The 20587-nt window shown below is 41.5% G+C and overlaps 1 protein-coding gene across 4 annotated transcripts in view; it reads left to right on the top strand.

Moving 5' to 3' along the window:
• MTMR10 (myotubularin related protein 10) overlaps positions 1–20587 on the top strand; it is a 45091-nt gene that overhangs the window by 9386 nt on the left and 15118 nt on the right. For 2 of the 4 annotated variants that reach the window (XM_081227305.1, XM_081227302.1), the window contains 7 exons: positions 2702–2838; positions 4407–4479; positions 5269–5411; positions 11970–12060; positions 18133–18316; positions 20273–20360; positions 20442–20530. In XM_081227305.1, the coding sequence (XP_081083431.1) occupies positions 2702–2838; positions 4407–4479; positions 5269–5411; positions 11970–12060; positions 18133–18316; positions 20273–20360; positions 20442–20530 (805 nt within the window). Of the gene's footprint in view, positions 1–2701; positions 2839–4406; positions 4480–5268; positions 5412–11969; positions 12061–13935; positions 14100–18132; positions 18317–20272; positions 20361–20441; positions 20531–20587 lie in introns of those variants that run through there. The other 2 variants (XM_081227303.1, XM_081227304.1) reach the window with 2 other exon arrangements.

Raw genomic sequence — 20587 nt, 5'->3', positions numbered from 1 at the left:
AGCCCTGGAGTCAAACATTTCTCCAGTGAGTCCTGGTTCCTTTTATTGGAGAATGGTATTTAAATGTGGTTTGTTACTGGAGGCCTTTTCAGGAGACAGAGTAGAAAATAAACACGTGCACACTAAGCCATGTATACACACACCTCCCTTTGTTTCTTTACCTCTCTCTCTTTGTATATATTAAGATATACCTGAGTTTATACCGATGTCTCAGATTCTAATCTAGCCCCACAGAGTTTATTCACAGATTTGTGCTTAATTGTGCTGTTTTATGGTGGAGGATGGGGAGCAGAGCAGTTAGGCCTGGGTTTCAGCTTCACTTCTGCTGAGGGCTGCGGCTCACTGGTGAGAAAGGAATCTTTGGACCTGACTGTGGCAGACACATTCCGGGGGAAGGTTGTGGGTCCTCAGTGCTGCTGAGCAGGCCTCCCGAGCTCTGAGGGCACCGTACCATTGCAGGTGGAAAGTGCCTTTCCCCTGAGAGGATGTGCCTGAGTGCTTCTTCCAAGGCTTGTTTCACATAATGTTAAGAGTTGTCACTTCAGTGACCACCTCTAGCACAGAGCTGGGCAAGCTTTTCCTGTGCAGTCCCGGACAGTAAATGTTTGAGACGTTTCAGGCCGTGAGGTCTCTGTTGCAAGTACTTAGCTCTGCCTTTGCCCCGTGGAAGCAGTCATAGACGGTACACAAATGAATAAACATGGATAGGTTTCAGTAAAGCTGTATTTACAAAAACCAGGGGGCTGCATCTGGGTTGGCCAAGCCCTGGACCCATTAAATGCCTTCTCCTCCTTTTATCTTTGTCGCATTCTCGCTGCCTTTGTGGACTGGATGTGTTACATTTGTGCCCTTGGTAAGAGAGTCGGGTTGGTGGAGAAGTGCTGCCCAAGAACGTGCATCATAAACACGGGTGGATGACGGCACTAGTGTGGCTGCGTGTCCTGTCCCACAAGTCCTCCATCTCTTCCTTTCCACTGGTAGATTTTGCAGCTCTCTGTGCATGTGGTAGGCGAGCAGGGGTGGCTCTGGGACAGTTTTCTGACTTCATGTGCATTTACCCGCCAGCACTTACCTCCTGACCCTCTTGGCGCGTGGCCGTGTTACGTCACTGGTTTCTGTCTGTCTGGAACCGCTCCTGCTCCATTGGTGGTGCTGGTCTGGTGAACCCAGAGCAGTGAAGTGGTTCATTCACTCGGGTGTTCAGCACTCATTGACCAGGCCCCTGCCCCATGCTGAGCCTTTGCCTTGCAACTAAAATGTCAGCATCAGAGAAAAAACAGTCCGTTTTCTACCCTCATGGGGCATGTGATCCTGAGGGTGAGACAGGCAATGGTTTTGAAATATGTAGAGTATGCATAATTGCAGCTGTGGTAAGTGCTGGGAATTACAGGTAAATGATGCTGTGACTGAGGGAGTTAATCTAGGCACGGAGAGTTTTTAAGGCATTCCTGAGAAAGCGATTGGGCTGAGGCAGAAGGAGAGCATATTCCAGGCAATGGGCACAACATGTGTGAAGACCCTGGGTCTTTGCAGTCCGGCCCCTGAGAGGGACTAAAAGGCCAGTGTGGCTGGAGAGGGAGAATGAGGACAGCGATGGGGCTCAGGGTGCGGGGGGTGGGGAGGAGAGCGGACGGCCATGTGGAGGAGGCTTGTCTGCAGAAGAGACAATTACTCCATTGGTCTGAGCCGAGAATTTGACATGAGCACGTTTGAATTGAATCCTCAAGTAAATGTTAGGGTTCTGTTCTTAAAACTCGTGCATTTAAGAACTTTGAATAAAAGTTATTTTTGCAGTTCACATTTATTATAACATTTTATTTAAGAGAGAGGATTGTTTTGAGACTCTAGTTGCTCTCTGTGAATTGGTGGGTGTTTGGGGCTTGTCAGCAACGGTTCTGTCCATCTCTGTTAGAGGTGTTTGTACTGACAGAAATAGGCCAAGTAGCTCAGTACCCTAACTACCATGGACCCTAGAGAATGATTACTTAAAAATGTCCCTGGGTCTGGTTGCATTTTAGAACTTGAAATTAAGGACTAATGATGACCAAGCTTTAAATCAATTGCAGAAAATTATTCTCTTCAAAGAACATTAAAACTTTTGTTTTAGTTTCTTATATTTATTTATTTAGTCTTCCCTTTTAACTCTAAAGCTATATTTTAAAGTTTTATTGCCAACTAAGTTATAATGTGAGTGCAGAGGGAAATTCAATTTGTCTTTATGGAATGTATTTTAAAATAAATAGATTGCATTATTAATTTTGAGGTTAATACTGCACTGTTTCTCATACTGAACTGTCTTAGGAAGGAATCGGAGATATCGGTTTGGGAGATCAAGTCACATGTTAATAAAATACAAATATCCCATCAAGTAATACTCTGAAGGAGACAGTGCAGCTTATTTCTTCTCCAGGGTGCCTTTCGGTAAATAAATAATGAGAGGCAGCATGGCATAGTAAAGAATGCAGACTCCAGCTCAGCCCTTCTGGTTGAACCATCTCAGACCCTTAAGCTCTTTGTGCCTCAGTTTCTGTATCTTACAAATGGAGCACGATGCCCCATTGTGACTGTTACCGACGTGAGGTCCTGGTTCAGTGTTTCTTCTTATCATCATCATGAAATCTTCCTTCTAGGTCACACAGCGACTGTTGACATTTTATGGTGTGGTTGTAGCTCACACAATGATATGTTTCTTTTTGTCAAGGAGAAATTGTCGTAAATGAAGTCAATTTTGTGAGAAAATGCATCGCATCGGACACAAGTCAATACGATTTGTGGGGAAAACTGATATGCAGTAACTTCAAAATTTCCTTTATTACGGATAATCCAGTGCCATTACAGGTATGTTTGATTTGTATGCTGTTTAATCATATCAGGGCTTTTGACTCTAAGCAGTACGTATGATCAATATTATATAAAGCACAGATATGGGAAAATTATAATAAAATTATTAATAAGTGATTAATATAAGGTTGGGAATGTATTATATTAAAATTCAAAATAAAGTTTAAGGAGACTGTTGAGACTTGAGGAGTATAATTAGTGAGATGGTTTTAAGTCACATTGCTGTGTTTATCCTCTGTGATCTTTGCTTATATATCCTTTTCAATAAAGGAGTTATTATTTCCTTCTAAATCTTTTAACCTATCTATAAAAACAAAGATATCCTTTTTTACTACTCATAAAGAGAAAAAATTATATAGCAAATAATTTCATAGATGCTGCACATTTTACATATTTTATAGTATCTTTAACTAGTATTTTTCCAAAAAAGTCAAATTCTCATTTCAAATTTCTAGTAGTTAGAATGAAGAAAAATATTGATAAAGTTTTTCTTTAATAACCCTCTTGCTATTTTATTTTCTTACTGGAAAACAACAGTTCCATATAATTTGAGTTTTCAAAAAGTCAGTCATTCATTTGCCTAACTTAAAAATCCTGGACTTTTCCTCAACTCCTATTTTCTGTTTTGATTTGTAAAGTGTTATATATACACTTTTACTCCCTAGACCTTTATTTGTAATAGTAATATTTGTATGTTAACTCTAAACTTTTGACTGAAGCACGTAACTATGAATAAGTGTATTCCAATCTATTGCAATCTGTAGGTATATTTAGACTAAATTTAAGGCATTTACAGATACCCAGTATGTAGAGATACTAGCTTATTTGGCTGTAAACTTGGGTTTTTCCTTTTATTTTTGGCTTTATTTCAATCTTTGGCCCCAGATTTCACTATAAATGAGACCCATGTACCTGGAATAGCTTAAATCCGATACCACTAATAGGAAAAATAAGCCAGTGTCCTACCAACAGAAGGTTAATAGCATCAACAATGTCCTTAGTCTGAAAGTGTGTATAAAAAATGGGTTTAAAAAAGCTGTAGTTTGACTAAAGATTTTTATTTTGAGTAGACTTTCTGCTGTAAAAAGTTATTTTCTGCTCTAAAATCTCCATTGTGAAAATCAAGCCATGATTTTACCCATTAAAATCTGATGACTTTGGAGCCCCCTTTTTTTTTTTTATTATTTTAGTGGCAGTTTAACCAGAACTAGATGTGCAAGTGTTTGCCTGTGAAGTGATTGACAGTATAATATTACATATCCTGTATGTTATAATGACATTGTAGTATATAACTTGACCTAATTTTATTGTTTAAAGTGTGGGGAGAATGGTGGAGAGAATGTGAACACAGTATGTGTTTCTCTCTTCCTCCCCTTACTTTCCTACTGAAGTGTGTTCTGTGATAACTACAGCCTTAGAATTGTCATAGCTGCACAAGCAAAAGCTTTTGTTCTTCTTAGAGAGATGGTCGTCGCAATTTCTCATCACACCTAAAAGTAAGGCTCATATTACCATCGTGAAGTTGTTGGGAAAATAATTAACATGAATGTATTTTTTTATTTCAGAAATTCCATTATAGAAACCTTCTTCTTGGTGAACATGATGTCCCTTTAACATGTATTGAGCAAATAGTCACAGGTATGTATTATTCTTCACTCAGCCCCTAAAAGCTGGTTCTACTCGGGAATTGTTGCTTGAAGAGTTACACCTCTCAAACACTTGGGCTGGAGTTTTATTTCTGTAGGTTTTTTGCTTCCCCCCCCCTTTTTTTTGAGTCCCAGGAAAATTAATGGAAAAGAAATCAATAAATTATTTTTAAATGGAGATATAAAATATATGGCTTTTTAAAAATATTTATTTATTTATTTATGGCTGCATTGGGTCTTTGTTGCTGCGTGCAGGCTTTCTCTAGTTGCGGCGAGCGGGAGCTAGCTACTCTTTGTTGTGGTGTGCAGGCTTCTCATTGCAGCGGCTTCTCTTGTTGCGGAGCACAGGCTCTAGGTGCACGGGCTTCAGTAGTTGTGGCACGTGGGCTTAGTTGCTCCATGACATGTGGAATCTTCCCAGACCAGGGATCGAACCTGTGTCCTCTGCATTGGAAGGCGGATTCTTAACCACTGCGCCACCAGGGAAGTCCCAAAATATATGGCTTTTTGTATTTTGTAGTATTTGTCCTCTTTTTAATTAAAATTTTAATCATTAAATATAGATGTGGTGGTTTTGTGCAAAGAAATATCTTTAATATCGTCAAAAGCAAAGTTAAAACTGATCCCCCAAAGTTCCAGAAATTATACACAAATATGAAAGATTCTAGAGAAGCAGTACTAAGTGGTGGGTGACCTTCCAATTGTTTTCAGTAAGAATTTGTTACAGTGTACTAAAGAGTGAATATCAAGAAAGAATTTTTTTTATTTTTTTATTTTTTAGTAAATGACCACAAAAGGAAGCAGAAAGTCCTGGGCCCAAACCAGAAGCTGAAATTTAATCCAACAGAGTTAATTATTTACTGTAAAGATTTCAGAATTGTGAGATTTCGCTTTGATGAATCAGGTCCTGAAAGTGCCAAAAAGGTAATCCTGTTAAGTTTTGTCATGGGTTTTGCACTATATTTACCAGTTGCAGTTCTGTATGGAAGTTCTCATTTCTCAGTTGCTCAGTTTTTTGTTTTTGTTTTTTTTAGGGGAAGTTATTTGATATCTCCTTATGTAAAGTCAAAGCCAGGAATGTTAATAGAACTGTTTCCTTGGACTAGTTTATGGCTGCTTTAAAGTATTATATGTAGTTTTTTAATCAGCTCCTAAAATATGAAAAGCTGTCATGCATATCTTTTACATTAAGACCATTACCAGCCATTTTTTTTCTTGGTTAAAAAGATTGAAAAGATGGTGATGTATTGTAATTGAGGTTTGTAAGACTTTTAATTCAGTACCTCAGAGCTTTATCAGCAAACTAAAAGCTAGACTTAGGTTACATAAGGGTTAGGTAAATGTGTAGTTATAGGAGGGGTCTAATAAATATTAGTGCTTTAGAGAAATTTTAATGAATTACTTTGATATTCCACACAGGCGGCTAAAAGCTAGGGACTTTTTAATTGGGTTGTTTTTCCCCTGCCTTCCGGGGAGTGTTTATTGCAAACTCGTGGAGTAAGATTCAAGGGCAGAAATTCCTCCTTCTTTGATTCCAGATTTTGGGTTTAGCAGAGGAGTGAAGCTGGTGGTCCTAAAGCCCCCCGGGCCAGTCTGTGGTTCAGCAAATGCAGAGAATAGTAGCAGAATCTCCAGGAGAAGCCTGCTCTCATGTATCGGGAATAGAGGAACGATGAGGAAGCTTTTGTGCCACCAAAAAGGGGTGCATTTGTTTTCCATGGTCAGTAGACTTACTGCAGTAAATTTTCTGTTGATACCAAAATGTGGCTGTCAGAAAGACCTTAAGGCAGCTGTCTTCTTATGGTTTGGTGAGGAAGTGATAGATTTACGTTTAGAACCAGAGTCAACAGTTTCTTTATAGGAGGGCAAACACGAAATGAATGTCTGAAAATGTCTGACCATTGCAGCTAGGTTATGTAGCAGAATGGTGGTGGGATCTATGGCTAACCATTTTCAGGTAGAGTGTGTATAACTACTTTCTTCATGCTGCAGGATGGGAAATTCAGCTAGACAACTTTTAAGGCTACTTGTAGCCATTCAATTCTGCAGTTTGTGATTTTGGCATTTTACTAATTTGAGATGCCTATTCTTATGTAGAAAGACTTTAGAATTAATTAGGTAGTAGACTGCATATAAAACAGTTTAGCCAAGTTACTTTCTTGAACTCAAGATATAGTTGTAATTTAATCAGAGCATCAGGAACCTGCTTGTGAAAACGTTACCTTCAGGATGAGTATCATTTCAAGAATAGGGACACCATGGAACTTAGGAGATGGTGTTAGGACATGGTATTTTTAAAATAAGAAATTGATACAGTGGCCCAATATTCTTTTAGAAAGTTGATATCTCTCCCATTTTCTCCTCTATTTTTCAGATGACAGTATTTCAGTCATTGCAAGGCATAATTATCTGGCTCATTCTTGCACCATCTAGAGTACTTGTTGGTCATGTTTGATGTGTGAGGCAGTGCACTAAGTTTAGGTGAGGAGATAAAGCATGAACAAATGAAAACAACAGTACAAAGTAGCAGCATAAAAGGTGTTTCCACATAAATGATTAGCTTCCAAATGAATGAAACAGATAAAAAGTGCTGTGGACATTGAGAATATCCCTTCCCTGTTGTTGCTGCTGGTAAGTGCTCTAGGGGGCCTCATTGAACCGTCTACTCAAAACAGGCTAGGCTAGTCCAATTTTTTATGCCCTTTCCCAAGACCAGGTTTCTGGCAAAAATTCTTTCCCCACTGTTGTAAAATATAAAAAGCAGTTACCTCAGACCCAAAAGAAATACTCTTTTTGTCTTTGTACAATCATAAGGGGGGAAATACAGAAAAGAAACATTGGCATTAAGAATATAAATGGAGAAATTTTTCCCTGATTTACATGTTTTCAAACACAAAGGGTTAAGTCATGTATGGCTGCCAAAGCTTAATGGCTTCATGAGTTAAAAACAAAAATTCTAGCACACCATGTTATTTCAAGTGAAAGTTTTCATCTAAAATTAGGTAACAATTGGGGAATTACAGCTTGATTCTACCTCCTGGAAACTTTGAATGCTAAATTTTCTCTGGAAATGCTTTGATTTTTGTGAATTGTTTTAAAATGACCAGATGTGTGTTCAGAGTTCTCTGGTGGGTAAACCATTGATTATTTTTGGAAATACTGAAAACAGTTATATTCCTATTTGAATTATGAAATCTCGGAATGCTAAATTGGTTCACATTTTGTTAAATATTGCTCTAAAGCCTTCTGGTAATCTAGCTGGTATTTCCTGAGTAGTATTATGACAAAATTAGATGACATTCATCCTCATTATTCTTGGATTGTAAATAAGGATTTTTGGGAAAGGTCTATGTAAAGAAAAAAGGAATTTGGATATCTAGAATTGGACATCTGGCCTCAAAGCAACTTGGAGCCACCATTTCCTTTTGAAGAACCTTTGCTGAGGGGCAAAAGATTGTTTTTAATGATTTATCACTTACATAAAAGAATATATATATATAAAAGATGGTAAGTGAAATATATGCCATTTGTCTCCACTTTATTCTCGAATTAGTTGGCTCTGAACCACTTGTTCAGGCATACTTTCTAGAAATAAAAATTCAACTCATCTATTTAAAGAACAAGTTGGCCTTTCCTGAATTGCCATTTTTGCCTTTAATCTGAGACTACTCCTCGGTGGCTTTCAGACCACAGAAATACAGGAAACCAGTTTTGTTTGCCCACGTGCCAGCACGGGCTGTGTGTTAATCTTCTCCAGTGCTGTGCCCCCAGCTGGTCTGGGAGGAGAAACCACCAACCGTGGGTACTTCTGGCTTCTGTCCAGACAAGAATATGAGCCTTGGTCCAAAAGTCACCTCAAAAGTTTACTTTTTTTCCTCCAATTAAATATTTACCACAATTTAATGTCTTTAATAAAGATTTTCTTCATTTTCTCTGATAGCCAGGCCAAATGAACTATTTCAGAGGCAGTTTTTAAAGATGTAGAGAGAGTTTTTCTGAAATTTTTTAACACTTAGGGAGTACATTGCAAAATTAGAATAATTTTACATGAAAATGAGACCTACTTTTTTAAGTCAAACTCTTAGTGATGGAATCTAGGAATGTGGGTGTAGACTTTTTAAATAGTGTGTACGAAAAAGCTCAAGAGGATTTCTGGGAAAAAGCTCAAGGAAGAGGACTCCTGGCTTTCTTGATCTTCTCAGAGTGTCCTGCAGTGACAACAGGAATGTAACCCGCATGACACAAGTTTTGTGTACCTTTGTCAGGGTTCCTAGAGGTACCCCGTACTGAGGTTACCTGAACTAAGTCCTACGCACTTGTGGTTACACTGCTAAACAACAGCTATAGTTCAGGCTGTGTCCCCTTCCCCCCCAAAATCAACCATTGTGCAAGTGATTAAACTGAGTTGGTTTCACATTATTACAGTATTTATAGTCTTCTTTAAATGTGGATGCCATTAAATAAACTCATTTGTTTCCTAACCTTTATAAATGTGAGGTTGTGCTATTTTAAGGGCTTTTTAGAAATGGGCTACGTTGGGTTTTGCCTAGCAGATAGGCTTTGTGGCCATAAAAAACATATTCCATCATCAGTGATGAGTGGATTTCTTTTGTGTAAACAAGGCCCATGACTGCTTTCTGAATGTCTCAGAGAAAGTGATATCTAGTATTATTGAATTGGAGCATTTTCCTGACTATATTAGTAACCTATTTAGTGAACTAGTATTTTTAGTGCAGCAGCTATTAAGCACAAAGCCCCTCCAGAAAGCTACTGATGAGATGGCAGAAATGCAGGGGTCTTCAGGGCTTCCTCAGATCTGTGCAGAGAGACCTCTCCTGGTCTCCTTCTCTAAATTATTAACCTGCTCTCTTCTTCCCTCACTGTGACACTGTACATCCTCTTCCCTGCTGGATTTATTTTCCCCTTTGGCACTTATCATTGTCTAGTTTACTGTAGTCTTTCCTTTTTCTCTGGTTTAGTGTCTGTCTTCCCCACTAGAATGTAAGCTTAATGAGAACAGGGTTCGTGTCTGTTTGTTCACTCCCGCATCCCTAGGGCTTAGGACATGGTGGCGGCTCTGTAAATACCTGTTGAAGGAAGGAGACGTGGTGCCTGCCCTTGAGGAATTGAACTTTGTGGTGGAGGTAAAACAAAGAACCCTATGTCCTCCTTTTTATCCACTCTCATGACTATTGGGTGAAGACCTGGAAAGTACTGCTCCATAAGCACAGTTAACTGAAGAGATGCTTTCAATTGGAACTATTGTTATTCAGAGAGAACGGGAGGGTTTCCACAGTCAATACTGTGCAGTTGGCTCAGTCTGGGAAGGCTGGTGAGGACAGAGACAGCGTGGTTGGCTAAGCAGCGGGGAAGGGTTTCTCGAGCAGAGTGTGGCCGAGGGGATGGCTAGGACTGAGTCCGACATGATATGTGCTTCTAGACCAGGGACGGCAGAGGGGTGGTGGGGAGGGCACGGATGGCTGGTAGAGGAGAGCTGGCTTGGTGAAGAATCTAGAATAAGAAGGTTTAATTTAGTATGCAGGTATCTAGGAACCACAGCAGATTATACAGAGAACAAAGTTGTTGGTCAAAATTTGATATTTGGAAGAGAACCCTTAAGTGTTGTTGGTTTTTTTTTTTTTTTTTTTTTTTAAAGAATGTAGGGAAACCCACAGAGATGCCGTAAGGCGAGTATGGCTTAAGGTTGTGACTCTGATGGTGTAGAAAAATGGGACAAAAATGAAAAAGAATCTTGAGGAAAGTGCTAAAATAAATATGGTGCCCAGAGGAACAGGAAGTGATGAGGACTTTTTCAAGGTGTAGATTTCAGTAGTTTGCTGCTGGAAGAAGTGCTTTAAAGACTGTTGAGCAGGTAGGGGATGGGAGTGTAGGTCACTGTCTCCTAAATTTCCTCGGTGGGACTCTCATAGAAAGCTCTCCCACAGGCATTAAGAAAAACAGGGTATTACATAAGTTTCAAGGAGCTTTCTTTGTTGTTGTTGTTGTTGTTTTTAGTCAAAACTAAAACTAATGATAACTCTGTTCACTTAGATGTATGTTTTAATTTAGTAAGACAGGAAACATTTATTCTATAGAAGACTCTTAAAATATATTTTAAACAAGCAGCTGACACAGACTTACCAGTCAATAGAATTTGCATCAACCCACCCCAGACACCGCTAATTTGACATGGACTAACAATTAACTAAACTTCTTGCTTGCTCACTGTTAAAAGTATATCATTCTGGCTTAATGCTTTTTCTTCTAAATGATGCTTAATCTTTTGAAGTAAGAACATCTATTATTCTCTCCTTGCATATGTCTTCAGTTTCTTCTGTCTTCTTTGCTCACTTAAGAGTGTTTTCTCCCATGGTCTAGTCCAGGGCTTTACGGGCACAGAGCACTATCTTTCATTCTTTCCAACAGCAGTAGAGGGTGATCGCAGCCATGTTTCCACACGCGGCCCTCCTCCCAAGGCCAGGTGTATGCTAAGGTTATTCATCCTCACCGCAGCCTAGGTATTATCTTCATTGTACAGGTGCGCAGATCGAGGCTCCGTGAGATGAGTTGACTTCACACAGGTTACATGTCAGGTGCTTGGTAGAGCTGGGATTCAAGCCCTGATCTGTTGGATTCCAAAGTCCACACTTTTTCCACCATAGGCATAGTCTCAAACCATTTTATTTAAACACAGGGTTTTTTTGTTGTTGTTGTTTTTGTTTTTGTTTTGCAGTACGCGGGCCTTTCACTGCTGTGGCCTCTCCCGTTGCGGAGCACAGGCTCTGGACGCGCAGGCTCAGCGGCCATGGCTTACGGGCCCAGCCGCTCCGAGGCATGTGGGATCTTCCCAGACCCGGGCACGAACCCGTATCCCCAGCATCGGCAGGTGGACTCTCAATCACTGCGCCACCAGGGAGGCCCAAACACAGTTTTTTTGATGTACCTCTTTGAGCCGCCCATTTACCTCTGGATCTCTTACTAATTTTTATTTTTTGTAAGAAAAAATTGTAGCTTTTCTATTAAGTTTAGATTTTTAATGCATGAGGTAAGAACGTTAAAAGTTCATACCTAACAGTAAGCCTTCCAAATTGATGGTATTAAATCATTATAGTCCATAAAAAATGAAACTTCTCTTTTTCTTTTTTTTAGTAGTGGATATGTCACTGCCTTTTTGGAGAATGCTTCATTAGTTTTCAAGTTTTGTTTATCTGAATAAAAGTACATTCCTGTTAAAATTCAACTCAGCAAACACTTACTGAATACTTAGCATGTAGTCACTAAAGATTAAACAGTGTCACGGGGCACAACAATGAATGAAATCCCTGGCATTAAGGAGCTCTTTCACACTGTAGGTCAACAGGAAAACATGGAAATAAGTCTATAATCCCTGCCCCAGATGACGCTCCCACACTCAAGGCCTTATTGTACATTTCATTTAACTAAGTGTGTTGAAATCAATTCTAAATGTAGAATTTTTCCTAGGTATGCCTTGCAATAGCTCATTATTCCCAGCCAACAGACCTCCAGCTACTCTTTGCATTTGAATATGTTGGGAAAAAATACCACAATTCAGGTAAATATGAAAATATTAACTATTGTGACTAACTTTACATTGTCTAAATTTTATTCTTATGTTTTATGAGAAGCCTCCAAGTACATGAGCTTTAATGATTGTAGAATTATTAGCTTCATAACTGCTAGAGAAGTAAGCGCTATATACTAAAAGAGATAACATTTGTCAGATAACATTTAAAAAGTGACTGGGAAGAACCTATAGGCAACTGTAAACATAGGCTTATGAGAATCATGTCAAGTATTTTGCCTATAGTCACTGGCTTGTACTTTATGATGAACGAAGATACCTCTCCCTCCCGCCTGTTAGTTGGTAACTTGAGTTAAAGTAATCTTATCTTTTAAGAAAACTGGCAGAAAATTAAAAGATATTTGAAACTCATGATCTTTTTTGGCAAGTTGTGATTTCATGCAGAAGCTGAAACGGCTAAACTTTTTAGTGGACTTCATTAAGATTGTCAAAATATTGATTTTATATTTCTGAATAAGATTCATGAAAGGAAGATGAGCATTCATCCAAAGGACAAGTGTATTTTAAACGGTTTTTATAAAAGTGAATAGTTCTGTACACATATATGTCAGTGATGACATCACCAAGGAATATTCCAAGTGATCGTGTAATTCTGTGCATTCTTTTTATATACAAATAATTGTAATTTTGATCAACCAATTTTCTTTTTTTTTAACCTCATAAAAGGCTAGAGAAAAAACAATGAGGTCATGTCTGACATTAGCCCCTCGTAGGTTAGTGACCACATGTCCATTTGCCTGCTGGATCATGTGCTCTCCCAGTCCTTAAGGGAGAGAGATGACTCAGCTACACGTTTATAGTGAAAGGGGCCGTTCACCCCAGCCAGCATGATCTGGACGGGCAGCCTATAAATTACTAATTTTACTGGTCCTTTACATTTTGTTACCTCAGAACATATATAGTAATTTAAATAATCTGTATAATAAAAGTATATTCCAGTATCACTGTATTGTAAATTCATTAAAATGTAAGAACAATACACAGTGTCTGCAGATGCATATGGTATAAGTACACTTGTAAACACCATAGAGATGATATGCAAAGGTCATAGCTTTTATCTTATGGTACTAACAGAAATGGGATAACGAAATACTTTAATTTTTCTTATCACAGTGCAACTAATTGTAACCTAGGCTTGAACAATACAACTAATTTTTAAAGTTTATTTCTTAACATAAAGAAAATTCACTTATTGTCCAAAAATAAAGTATTGTAGATCCGCACTAGTAGCTAGGCAAACGTTCCTTTGGCGCATCTTCAGGCTGCAGACCGTGATCATCAGGGTTATCCTCAACAGGACTCTCACCCAGAGTTGTGAGAGAGTAACTGAGATGAAAGCTTCAAGGGGCACAAGAGTCATAGGAGAGCCTTTGATTCCCACTTGCATTTGTTGATGATCAAGACCAATTCTGGATGATACCTTTTTCCTAGTAGAAACGATTCAGTCCAGGGTACAGACCCGTGAGTTCTGCGCAGTGTTCAGCAAGTACAGCGAACTTCATTATGCGTTTGGTGATGTGATGCCTGCTTCAGTTACTTCTCACGGTTGTCTTCATCCGTTCCTCGTGGGCATCTCTGGGTTTATAACAGTTTATTCAGTCCATAGCTTTCCTACTGCTGGTTTCCTTATTCCCGTCAGTCACTTCTCTGTATCTTCTCATAAGTAGCTTGTGGAGAAAATAACGATTGATAAGTAACACTTAAAATATTCAGGAACACTTTTTATATTGCATCCTTCAGACTCCTCCTCCTTGACAGTCACTTCATAAACATAACACTTGGCCAAAGTGTTGTTAAGATTCCTCATAGGGTAACATCCTTTCATATCCTTCCATGCTGTTGCAGAAGCATAAACTGCACCTTTAAGAGCAAAAGAAGCCTGAAATTTCCACACACTGCAGTCAGAATTCATTAATTTGTGAGTGAAAGAGGCCCAATAATCCACTCTTGAACTTCTGGATGACACCTTGATTCATTGGCTGGATTAAAGAAGTCCTTTTTGCAGGCAGGTAGGTGACAAAGCTGTTTCCACAAATAAGATGTGAAGCTAGAGGATGTCCCCTGCAATTGTCTAAGAATCTTTTAGCTGGCCTTAGGCCTTCTGAGGTTTTCTTTCATGTTCGGCATCACTTGAGTGAAAAGCCAGTCATCCAGGTACTTTGTGAGGGTCCTGAAGTATGGGAGATGCCCAGCACCCGCAGACTTCGGGACACTCCACACGCTGACACCACAGGCGGCACTGGCACAGACAGGAACAATGGTTCTATTTTTGCTCTTTTAACTTGAAAGAAACCACGAGGACGCTGTCTTCACCAGTTAGCTTATCATTGGACAAATAATGTCCCCAAAATACAGATCCATCTTTGTTATAAGATTGACAAGATGTCAGATTATACTTCTGGACTAAAGAATTGAAAACCTCAGGTTACCTGTAGCCTCAGTGTTGGCAGCTCCACTGCATGACAGACACCTGCTTGCAGATGCGGTGACATAATCTCAAGGTGCAGTGTAGGCTCACAGCAGAAGATGGACATTTTCAGTGACGTTATTTTACTTTGTAATTTTATCTTTTTTCTTAAACATGGGTCTTAGTACTAGGTTTTCCTTTAGATGCTTATTTGAAAACCACTTACAGAGGACAAAATCCATTTGAAATAGTGTAGAAATTTTTAAAGTTTGTTGCTTGTCAGTTTTTTTAATATTCTCAGTGCAGCTGTAAATGGTTGTGATTGGTCCTCGTGCCTCGGGAATAGGAGTACCCCAGCCTTGTGCACCGGAATCCCTGGGGGAGCCTTTAGAAAGACAGCCATGCCGGCCCCACCCCAGGCCCATAAAGTCCGAATCTCCTGTCTGAACCAATTGTTGACTCCGCTCTCTTGAACTTCTTAATGATCGCAGTTCTGTTTGTCCCTTCTTCGCCCTTTCTTTGTGACTTCTCATTTCTGCAGTGTCATCAAAGCCATAGGCTTTCTTTTCATTTGTTGACAACTTTTATTGTCTTTACTGTTGCTTGAGGCCATTCTAAATATGGAGGGGGCAGTTAAGTGGAAACTCTAAGATCATTTCAACTCGGTCTAGGATTAGACTTGTGAACTGTGTCACAGAAGATAGTGACGGTCAGGAGGGCTGACCTTGTTTCATTTTCAGTTGGCTGAGGAGGGGTAATCCACTAGTAGAGCAGGCCACAGGCATCGGGCCTCTGGGACTTTCTGAAAAGCATTAAAATTTCCAGACTTTCTAATGGTAGATTGGGTACCTGCTGCACATTCCATAATCTCTCGCTGAAGATGTTGAGTATATCAGAAATCTGGTCCTGGTTGCTGAGAAATGGACAGGTTCTGAACAAGTAAAACCTGTGAAATAGCAAACAGTACAAGATCTTGTAGTTGCTCTCACTTTGTGTTCAGAAAAATTCACCTATTCTTAGTTAGATCTTGAGACTTTATATGTTTTGCCAGAGGACCAATCTTATAAACAGTGAGCATGTTCTCAGCCTAGCTTCCTAAGTCTGTAACCTCAGAACACTGAAAAGTATGCAGGTCTGGACTCCCAGCTAGGGCTGAGCTGCCAAGTATTTACATAGCTTTTTACAAAGTTCCATTGTGTTTTGGTGGTGGTGGTCATTGCATGGCGGGGACCTCTGTGCAGTGTTGAATAGTAATGATGGGAGCAGGTAGTGTTTCTGTTCCTGGTTCTCATGAGGATGTTTGCTGCGTGTTTCTGATAAGTACCCTTTATCAAGTGAAGGAAATTCCCTTTTATTCCCAATTTGCTAAACTTTTCTGTATTTTATATCATGAGCACGTGTTGGACTCTATCAAATGTTTTTCTGCGCTTGCGAGGGTTTTTTCCCCTTTAATTTGGTCATGTGACGACTTCCTCAGGTTCTCTCGTATTGGCTAGCTGGCTGTGGTGTTTGGTGCTCTGCTACATAGCGTGTGAAATGGGAATTGCCTGGAAGTTCCACGCAGGTTCCGTGTTCTGGAGAGATCACAAGTCCCAAGTTCCCCAGCACGTCTTCTGGTGGTTGTTACTCCAGAGCAGGCACTGAGACAGAGTGGCCCACCAGGATACGGGCTTAGAAGTAGCATTTGCATTTTTAACAAGCTCTGTTAAAATCAGAATCATCATAATTATAATTCTGATGCCACTTAAAGGATAAAATGCAAAAGTGCTAGCCCGGCACCTGAGACCCTTTATAATCTAGAGTAGCGCCATCCAGTAATGGGAATGTTCTGTCACCTGCATCGTCCAGTGGAGAAGCCACTGGCCACATGTGGCCGTGGAGCACTTGAATGTGCCTGGTGCAAGTGAGGAACTGATTTTTAAATCTTTGTTTAATTTAAATTTCAGTTGAAATTTGAGCAGCACGTGTGGCTGGTGGTTCCTGTCTGGTGCAGCACGGGTTGAGAGGCTAGGCCCCGTCGCGTTTCCCAGCCTCCCTTCCGCCACCTCTGGCACCCTTACTGCGCTCGCTGTAGTTCATTACTCGGCGCTGTGCCGTCCTTCCGCATGTCTTACGTCCCGCTCTGCCCAGCCGCCTGTCTCCTCCTCACCAGCCACCTGCGAGCGTTTGGATTGGCTGGTTCCTCAGGACTGTGCTCAGAGCTGCTCGGGTCGGAGACCTTCCCATCCCAGCCTGCAGCCCCAGCCGCAGTGGGCTTCCCCCTCCGCCCGCATCGCTCTCGTCCACCCGACGCGCTGTCACCAGCGCCTCAAAGTAGGGGTGAAATCTTAGCTCGCTTGTCAGTTTTCAGGCCTTAGCACGTGGTAGGGTCTCAGAAAATACCTCTTTTGCACCAGGTTTAGTAAATAGTCCACGGGAACGGGCGTGGCATGTTGAGGGGACAAAGAAGGGTTTTCACGGCTGCAGGGGGATGGGAGTTCGGCAGTAACGGGCAGTAACGGTCAGGGCAGGTCTGTGAGGGCTCTTTAAGAGAAGCTGTTTAGGTTTGCTGGATTCAGTTGGAAATGAGTATGATTGCACAGCTGGGGGCAAGGGTAGCGTCCTGAAAGCTTGATTTCGGGAAGTGTGTCCTGTGGCAGCTGCAGGCTGGTCTGAGTGCAGCAGAACATCGGTCGGGCTGTCACCTGAGAGACTGGCCGTGGTTGCAGCCTCCACAGGGAGACCCTGGGCCAGGAGAGGGATGACCTCTGTCACCCAGATCAGGCTGCCTGTGGGGACACCTTCTTTCTCTGTGGTCACTCTGAGGCCCTCCTGAGGCTGTGCGCATGCTCCCAGCAGGTGGCCTTGCCTCTCAAGTGGAGAAGGCTCCTTGCTAAGGAAGGTCAAGTCTAGGCCCTCTGCTGAGCCTCCAGTGGACTGGCAGTCTGGTGGAGGCTAAGGAATCTATGTCAACTTATCAAAGAAAAATCGTGTAGAGATAGGAGACCAAGAATGTCATAGCGAGTCATACATAGAGAAGGGTTAAAAAGTAAACACTGGAAAGATGAAAGATTCGGACAGCTCGAGAACGGAGTTGATTGTTGGATGCATTCATTTTTCCAGGCAAAATGTGGGGAGAAAACTAGTAGTGACTTGGATTTACGGCATAGCTTGGGGTAGGGAGTTGAGGGAGGCTTGTGAATGGTGTCCGTAAACCAGTAGGGATAGAAGACAGTTGGAAGTTAAGGAGGAAACGTGAGCAGCAGGCATCGGTCACCCTTTCAGAAGGTGGCCAGTAAAAGGGAGGGGAACTGTGTAGCGTAGTAGTGAGAGTGGTCCAGTGTGGTCACGTGAAAGCCCTTTCAAAGCCAAGTTTGCCCGTTTGTGAGTGAAGGCGTTGAAGGCAGAGCCAGCGGAAGGACAAGGTATCGAAGGTGCTGCAGGGTGGGGACGAGCTGGACGAGGACGGGACACAGTGGGCTGTTCTGCGGGGGGGCAGCCCCTTCCCCAGGACGGCCGGAACGGATAGGGGGGCCTTGGAGAGACTGGAGACAAACAGGGAAGAGGTGCCACACTGCAGTGTGTTTGTGACAGGAGGCACGGAGAGAGGAGAGGGAATTTGAAGCAGAATTAATACTATTGCTTTTTTTTTACAGCCAGCAAAGCTAATGGAATACCCTCAGGAGGTGGAGGCGGCGGTGGCATTGGAGCTGGGGGTGGCAGCAGCCAGAAAACTCCGCTGTTTGAAACGTACTCAGACTGGGACAGAGAAGTCAAGAGGACAGGTGCCTCCGGGTGGAGAGTTTGTGCCATTAACGAGGGCTACATGATATCTACTTGGTAAGTCCAGCTTTGACAGTGTTCACGGCTGGGAGTGACTTCTTAGGAGTAATCATCAAACTCTGCTGTCATTGATAACTTTCAACTTATGGCTAATGGAATATTTATTTTTAATAATGCTTTAATGAATATTTTGTTTTAAAGATAAGGACTTTTTTTTTTAAACATAATCGCAATGTCAATATCCATTGAAAGAAATTGATAATAATTCCAGTAGTATTGTCAGTCATCCAGTCAGTGTTTATTTGCATCCGTATCTTGTAAGTGTCTTTTATGGTTGGTTTGTTCAGATCAGGGTCACACTGAACTTGCATGATCTGTCTCAGGCTTTTTAATCTATGACAGTCTCCTTCCATCCCTTTTTTTTACTTGCCTTTTTTTTTTGTTGTTAACAAAACTAGGTCAAATGTTCTGTGGACTTTTTCCCTTTCTAGATATTGCTGGGTTTATCACTGTGGTGTCCTTTAATGTGTTCCTCTGTCTACTGTATCTGAAATGTTAGCTAGCTCTAGGGGCTTAAATAATTACAGCTGACCTTTGAACAACACGGATTTGAACAGCGTGGGTCCACTTCCATGCAGATTTTTTTTTTTAACGGTAAATACTGCTGTCCTGCAGGATCCCCGTTGGTTGAATCTGCAGGTGCGGAACCATGGGTGTGGAAGAAGCACACATAGGGAGGGCCAACTATAAGCTATATGCAGATTTTCGGCTGCGCAGAGGGTCTGCACACCTAACCCCGGTGTTGTTCAGGGGTCAGGTGTAATTAGATTCAGTTCCAGGTTTGGGGCAAGAACGCTTCCTCAGGTGGACTGGGCACCCCCTGTGGCATCACGGGGGCTCCAGGCATCACTGTGACGCCGACTGACCTGTGGGCCCCACAGCAGTCAGCCTGCTCACCCAGTGCTAAGTTCCCCTTTTATAGAATGGGTTTAGCTGCCAAAAATGGTTATTCATTAGTAGTGAGGATCATTGCCCAGATCCATTATTTATTGAGGATTGCTACTGGTCATATTCCAGTTCTACCGAACTCTTCTCTCAGCAACTCTTTAGTACCTGAAATACAGTTTGTATGAGGAAGGCAGTATCAATGTTTACTTTTTCCCCTTTACTTAACCAGTTTTCAGAAGGAGCTGTTTCCTAGAATCCTCCAAAAGTGACCAGAAAATTGTTTTTTAATTTTTTACTTGTTTAATATTATTTAGTATTCAGATTTGGGGGATGTTTTGTTTTAATGTCATTCAAGTCCTCCTTAGTTTTTTCAGATAAGCAGTGTTGGGAACAAAGTACGAGGACCTTCTAGGAGTGCAGTGCTGAGGAAGGGGCTTGGGAGCACGCGGCTTGAGGCTTCCTTTGCGTCCCCTTGAATTTGAACTTTGTGGCCAGCGTGCATTATGTGTTGAGAAGCCTGTGACAGGGCCTGCCTCTGTGCCCTACCTGGCCATGTGAGCAGAGGAAGGAAAAGAGATGTCTTCAGGTGCAGTGAGCTTGCCTGGTAGTAACTGCTCTCTAACCCACGTCCCGGAGTCCACCTGCCTTTGGGAGATGGGAAGCAGAGAAGGGGGAAGATGAGAAGGGGGTGGAAGCTTCTCGGGAGATTTGTGGGCTTGGTTTGGTTTGGTCTGGTGTGCCTGGTATCTCCTACCCGTAGCCTGTCGAGAGAACGATGGTGGACATGTTTTTCAGAAATTGCATATGTTTGATTAATAGTCATTCTGGAAAATATTTCAGATGCTTCCTTTGGATTGTTTCCCCACTATAAGTATAATGACTGTGATAATTGAGCACATCGCACGCATTTTAGACTGAGATGTCTAGGCTCATCAGTGGCACCCATGGTGCCCACTGCATGGCCACTGAGTAGGGTGCACGTTAATTAAATGTGGGGTCTGCAGAGCACGCTTATCCTGCCTGAAGCACAGGCTCTTACATTACGATTCATGTTTTCCTCTCCAGCCTTCCAGAGTACTTTGTAGTGCCAAGTTCTTTAGCAGACCAAGATCTAAAGATCTTCTCCCATTCTTTTGTTGGAAGAAGGATGCCAGTAAGTGATATCTGTTGGATTTCATTAATACTATTGTCCATTTTTCCACCCAGTTAAGTAAAGGCTCTGCTTCTCTCCTAGTTCTGGTGCTGGAGCCACTCGAACGGCAGTGCTCTTGTGCGCACGGCCCTCATAAAAGACGTGCTGCAGCAGAGGAAGATCGACCAGAGGTGAGCAGGAGACAGTCCTTGGTACTTGGGCATCTTTCATTGTCATAGAGAAGTACA

The sequence above is a fragment of the Mesoplodon bidens genome (assembly GCF_964165515.1).
Source record: "Mesoplodon bidens genome assembly, chromosome: 3".
In the NCBI taxonomy this organism is placed as follows: Eukaryota; Metazoa; Chordata; class Mammalia; order Artiodactyla; family Ziphiidae; genus Mesoplodon; species Mesoplodon bidens.
This window is presented reverse-complemented; position numbering and strand designations above follow the sequence as displayed.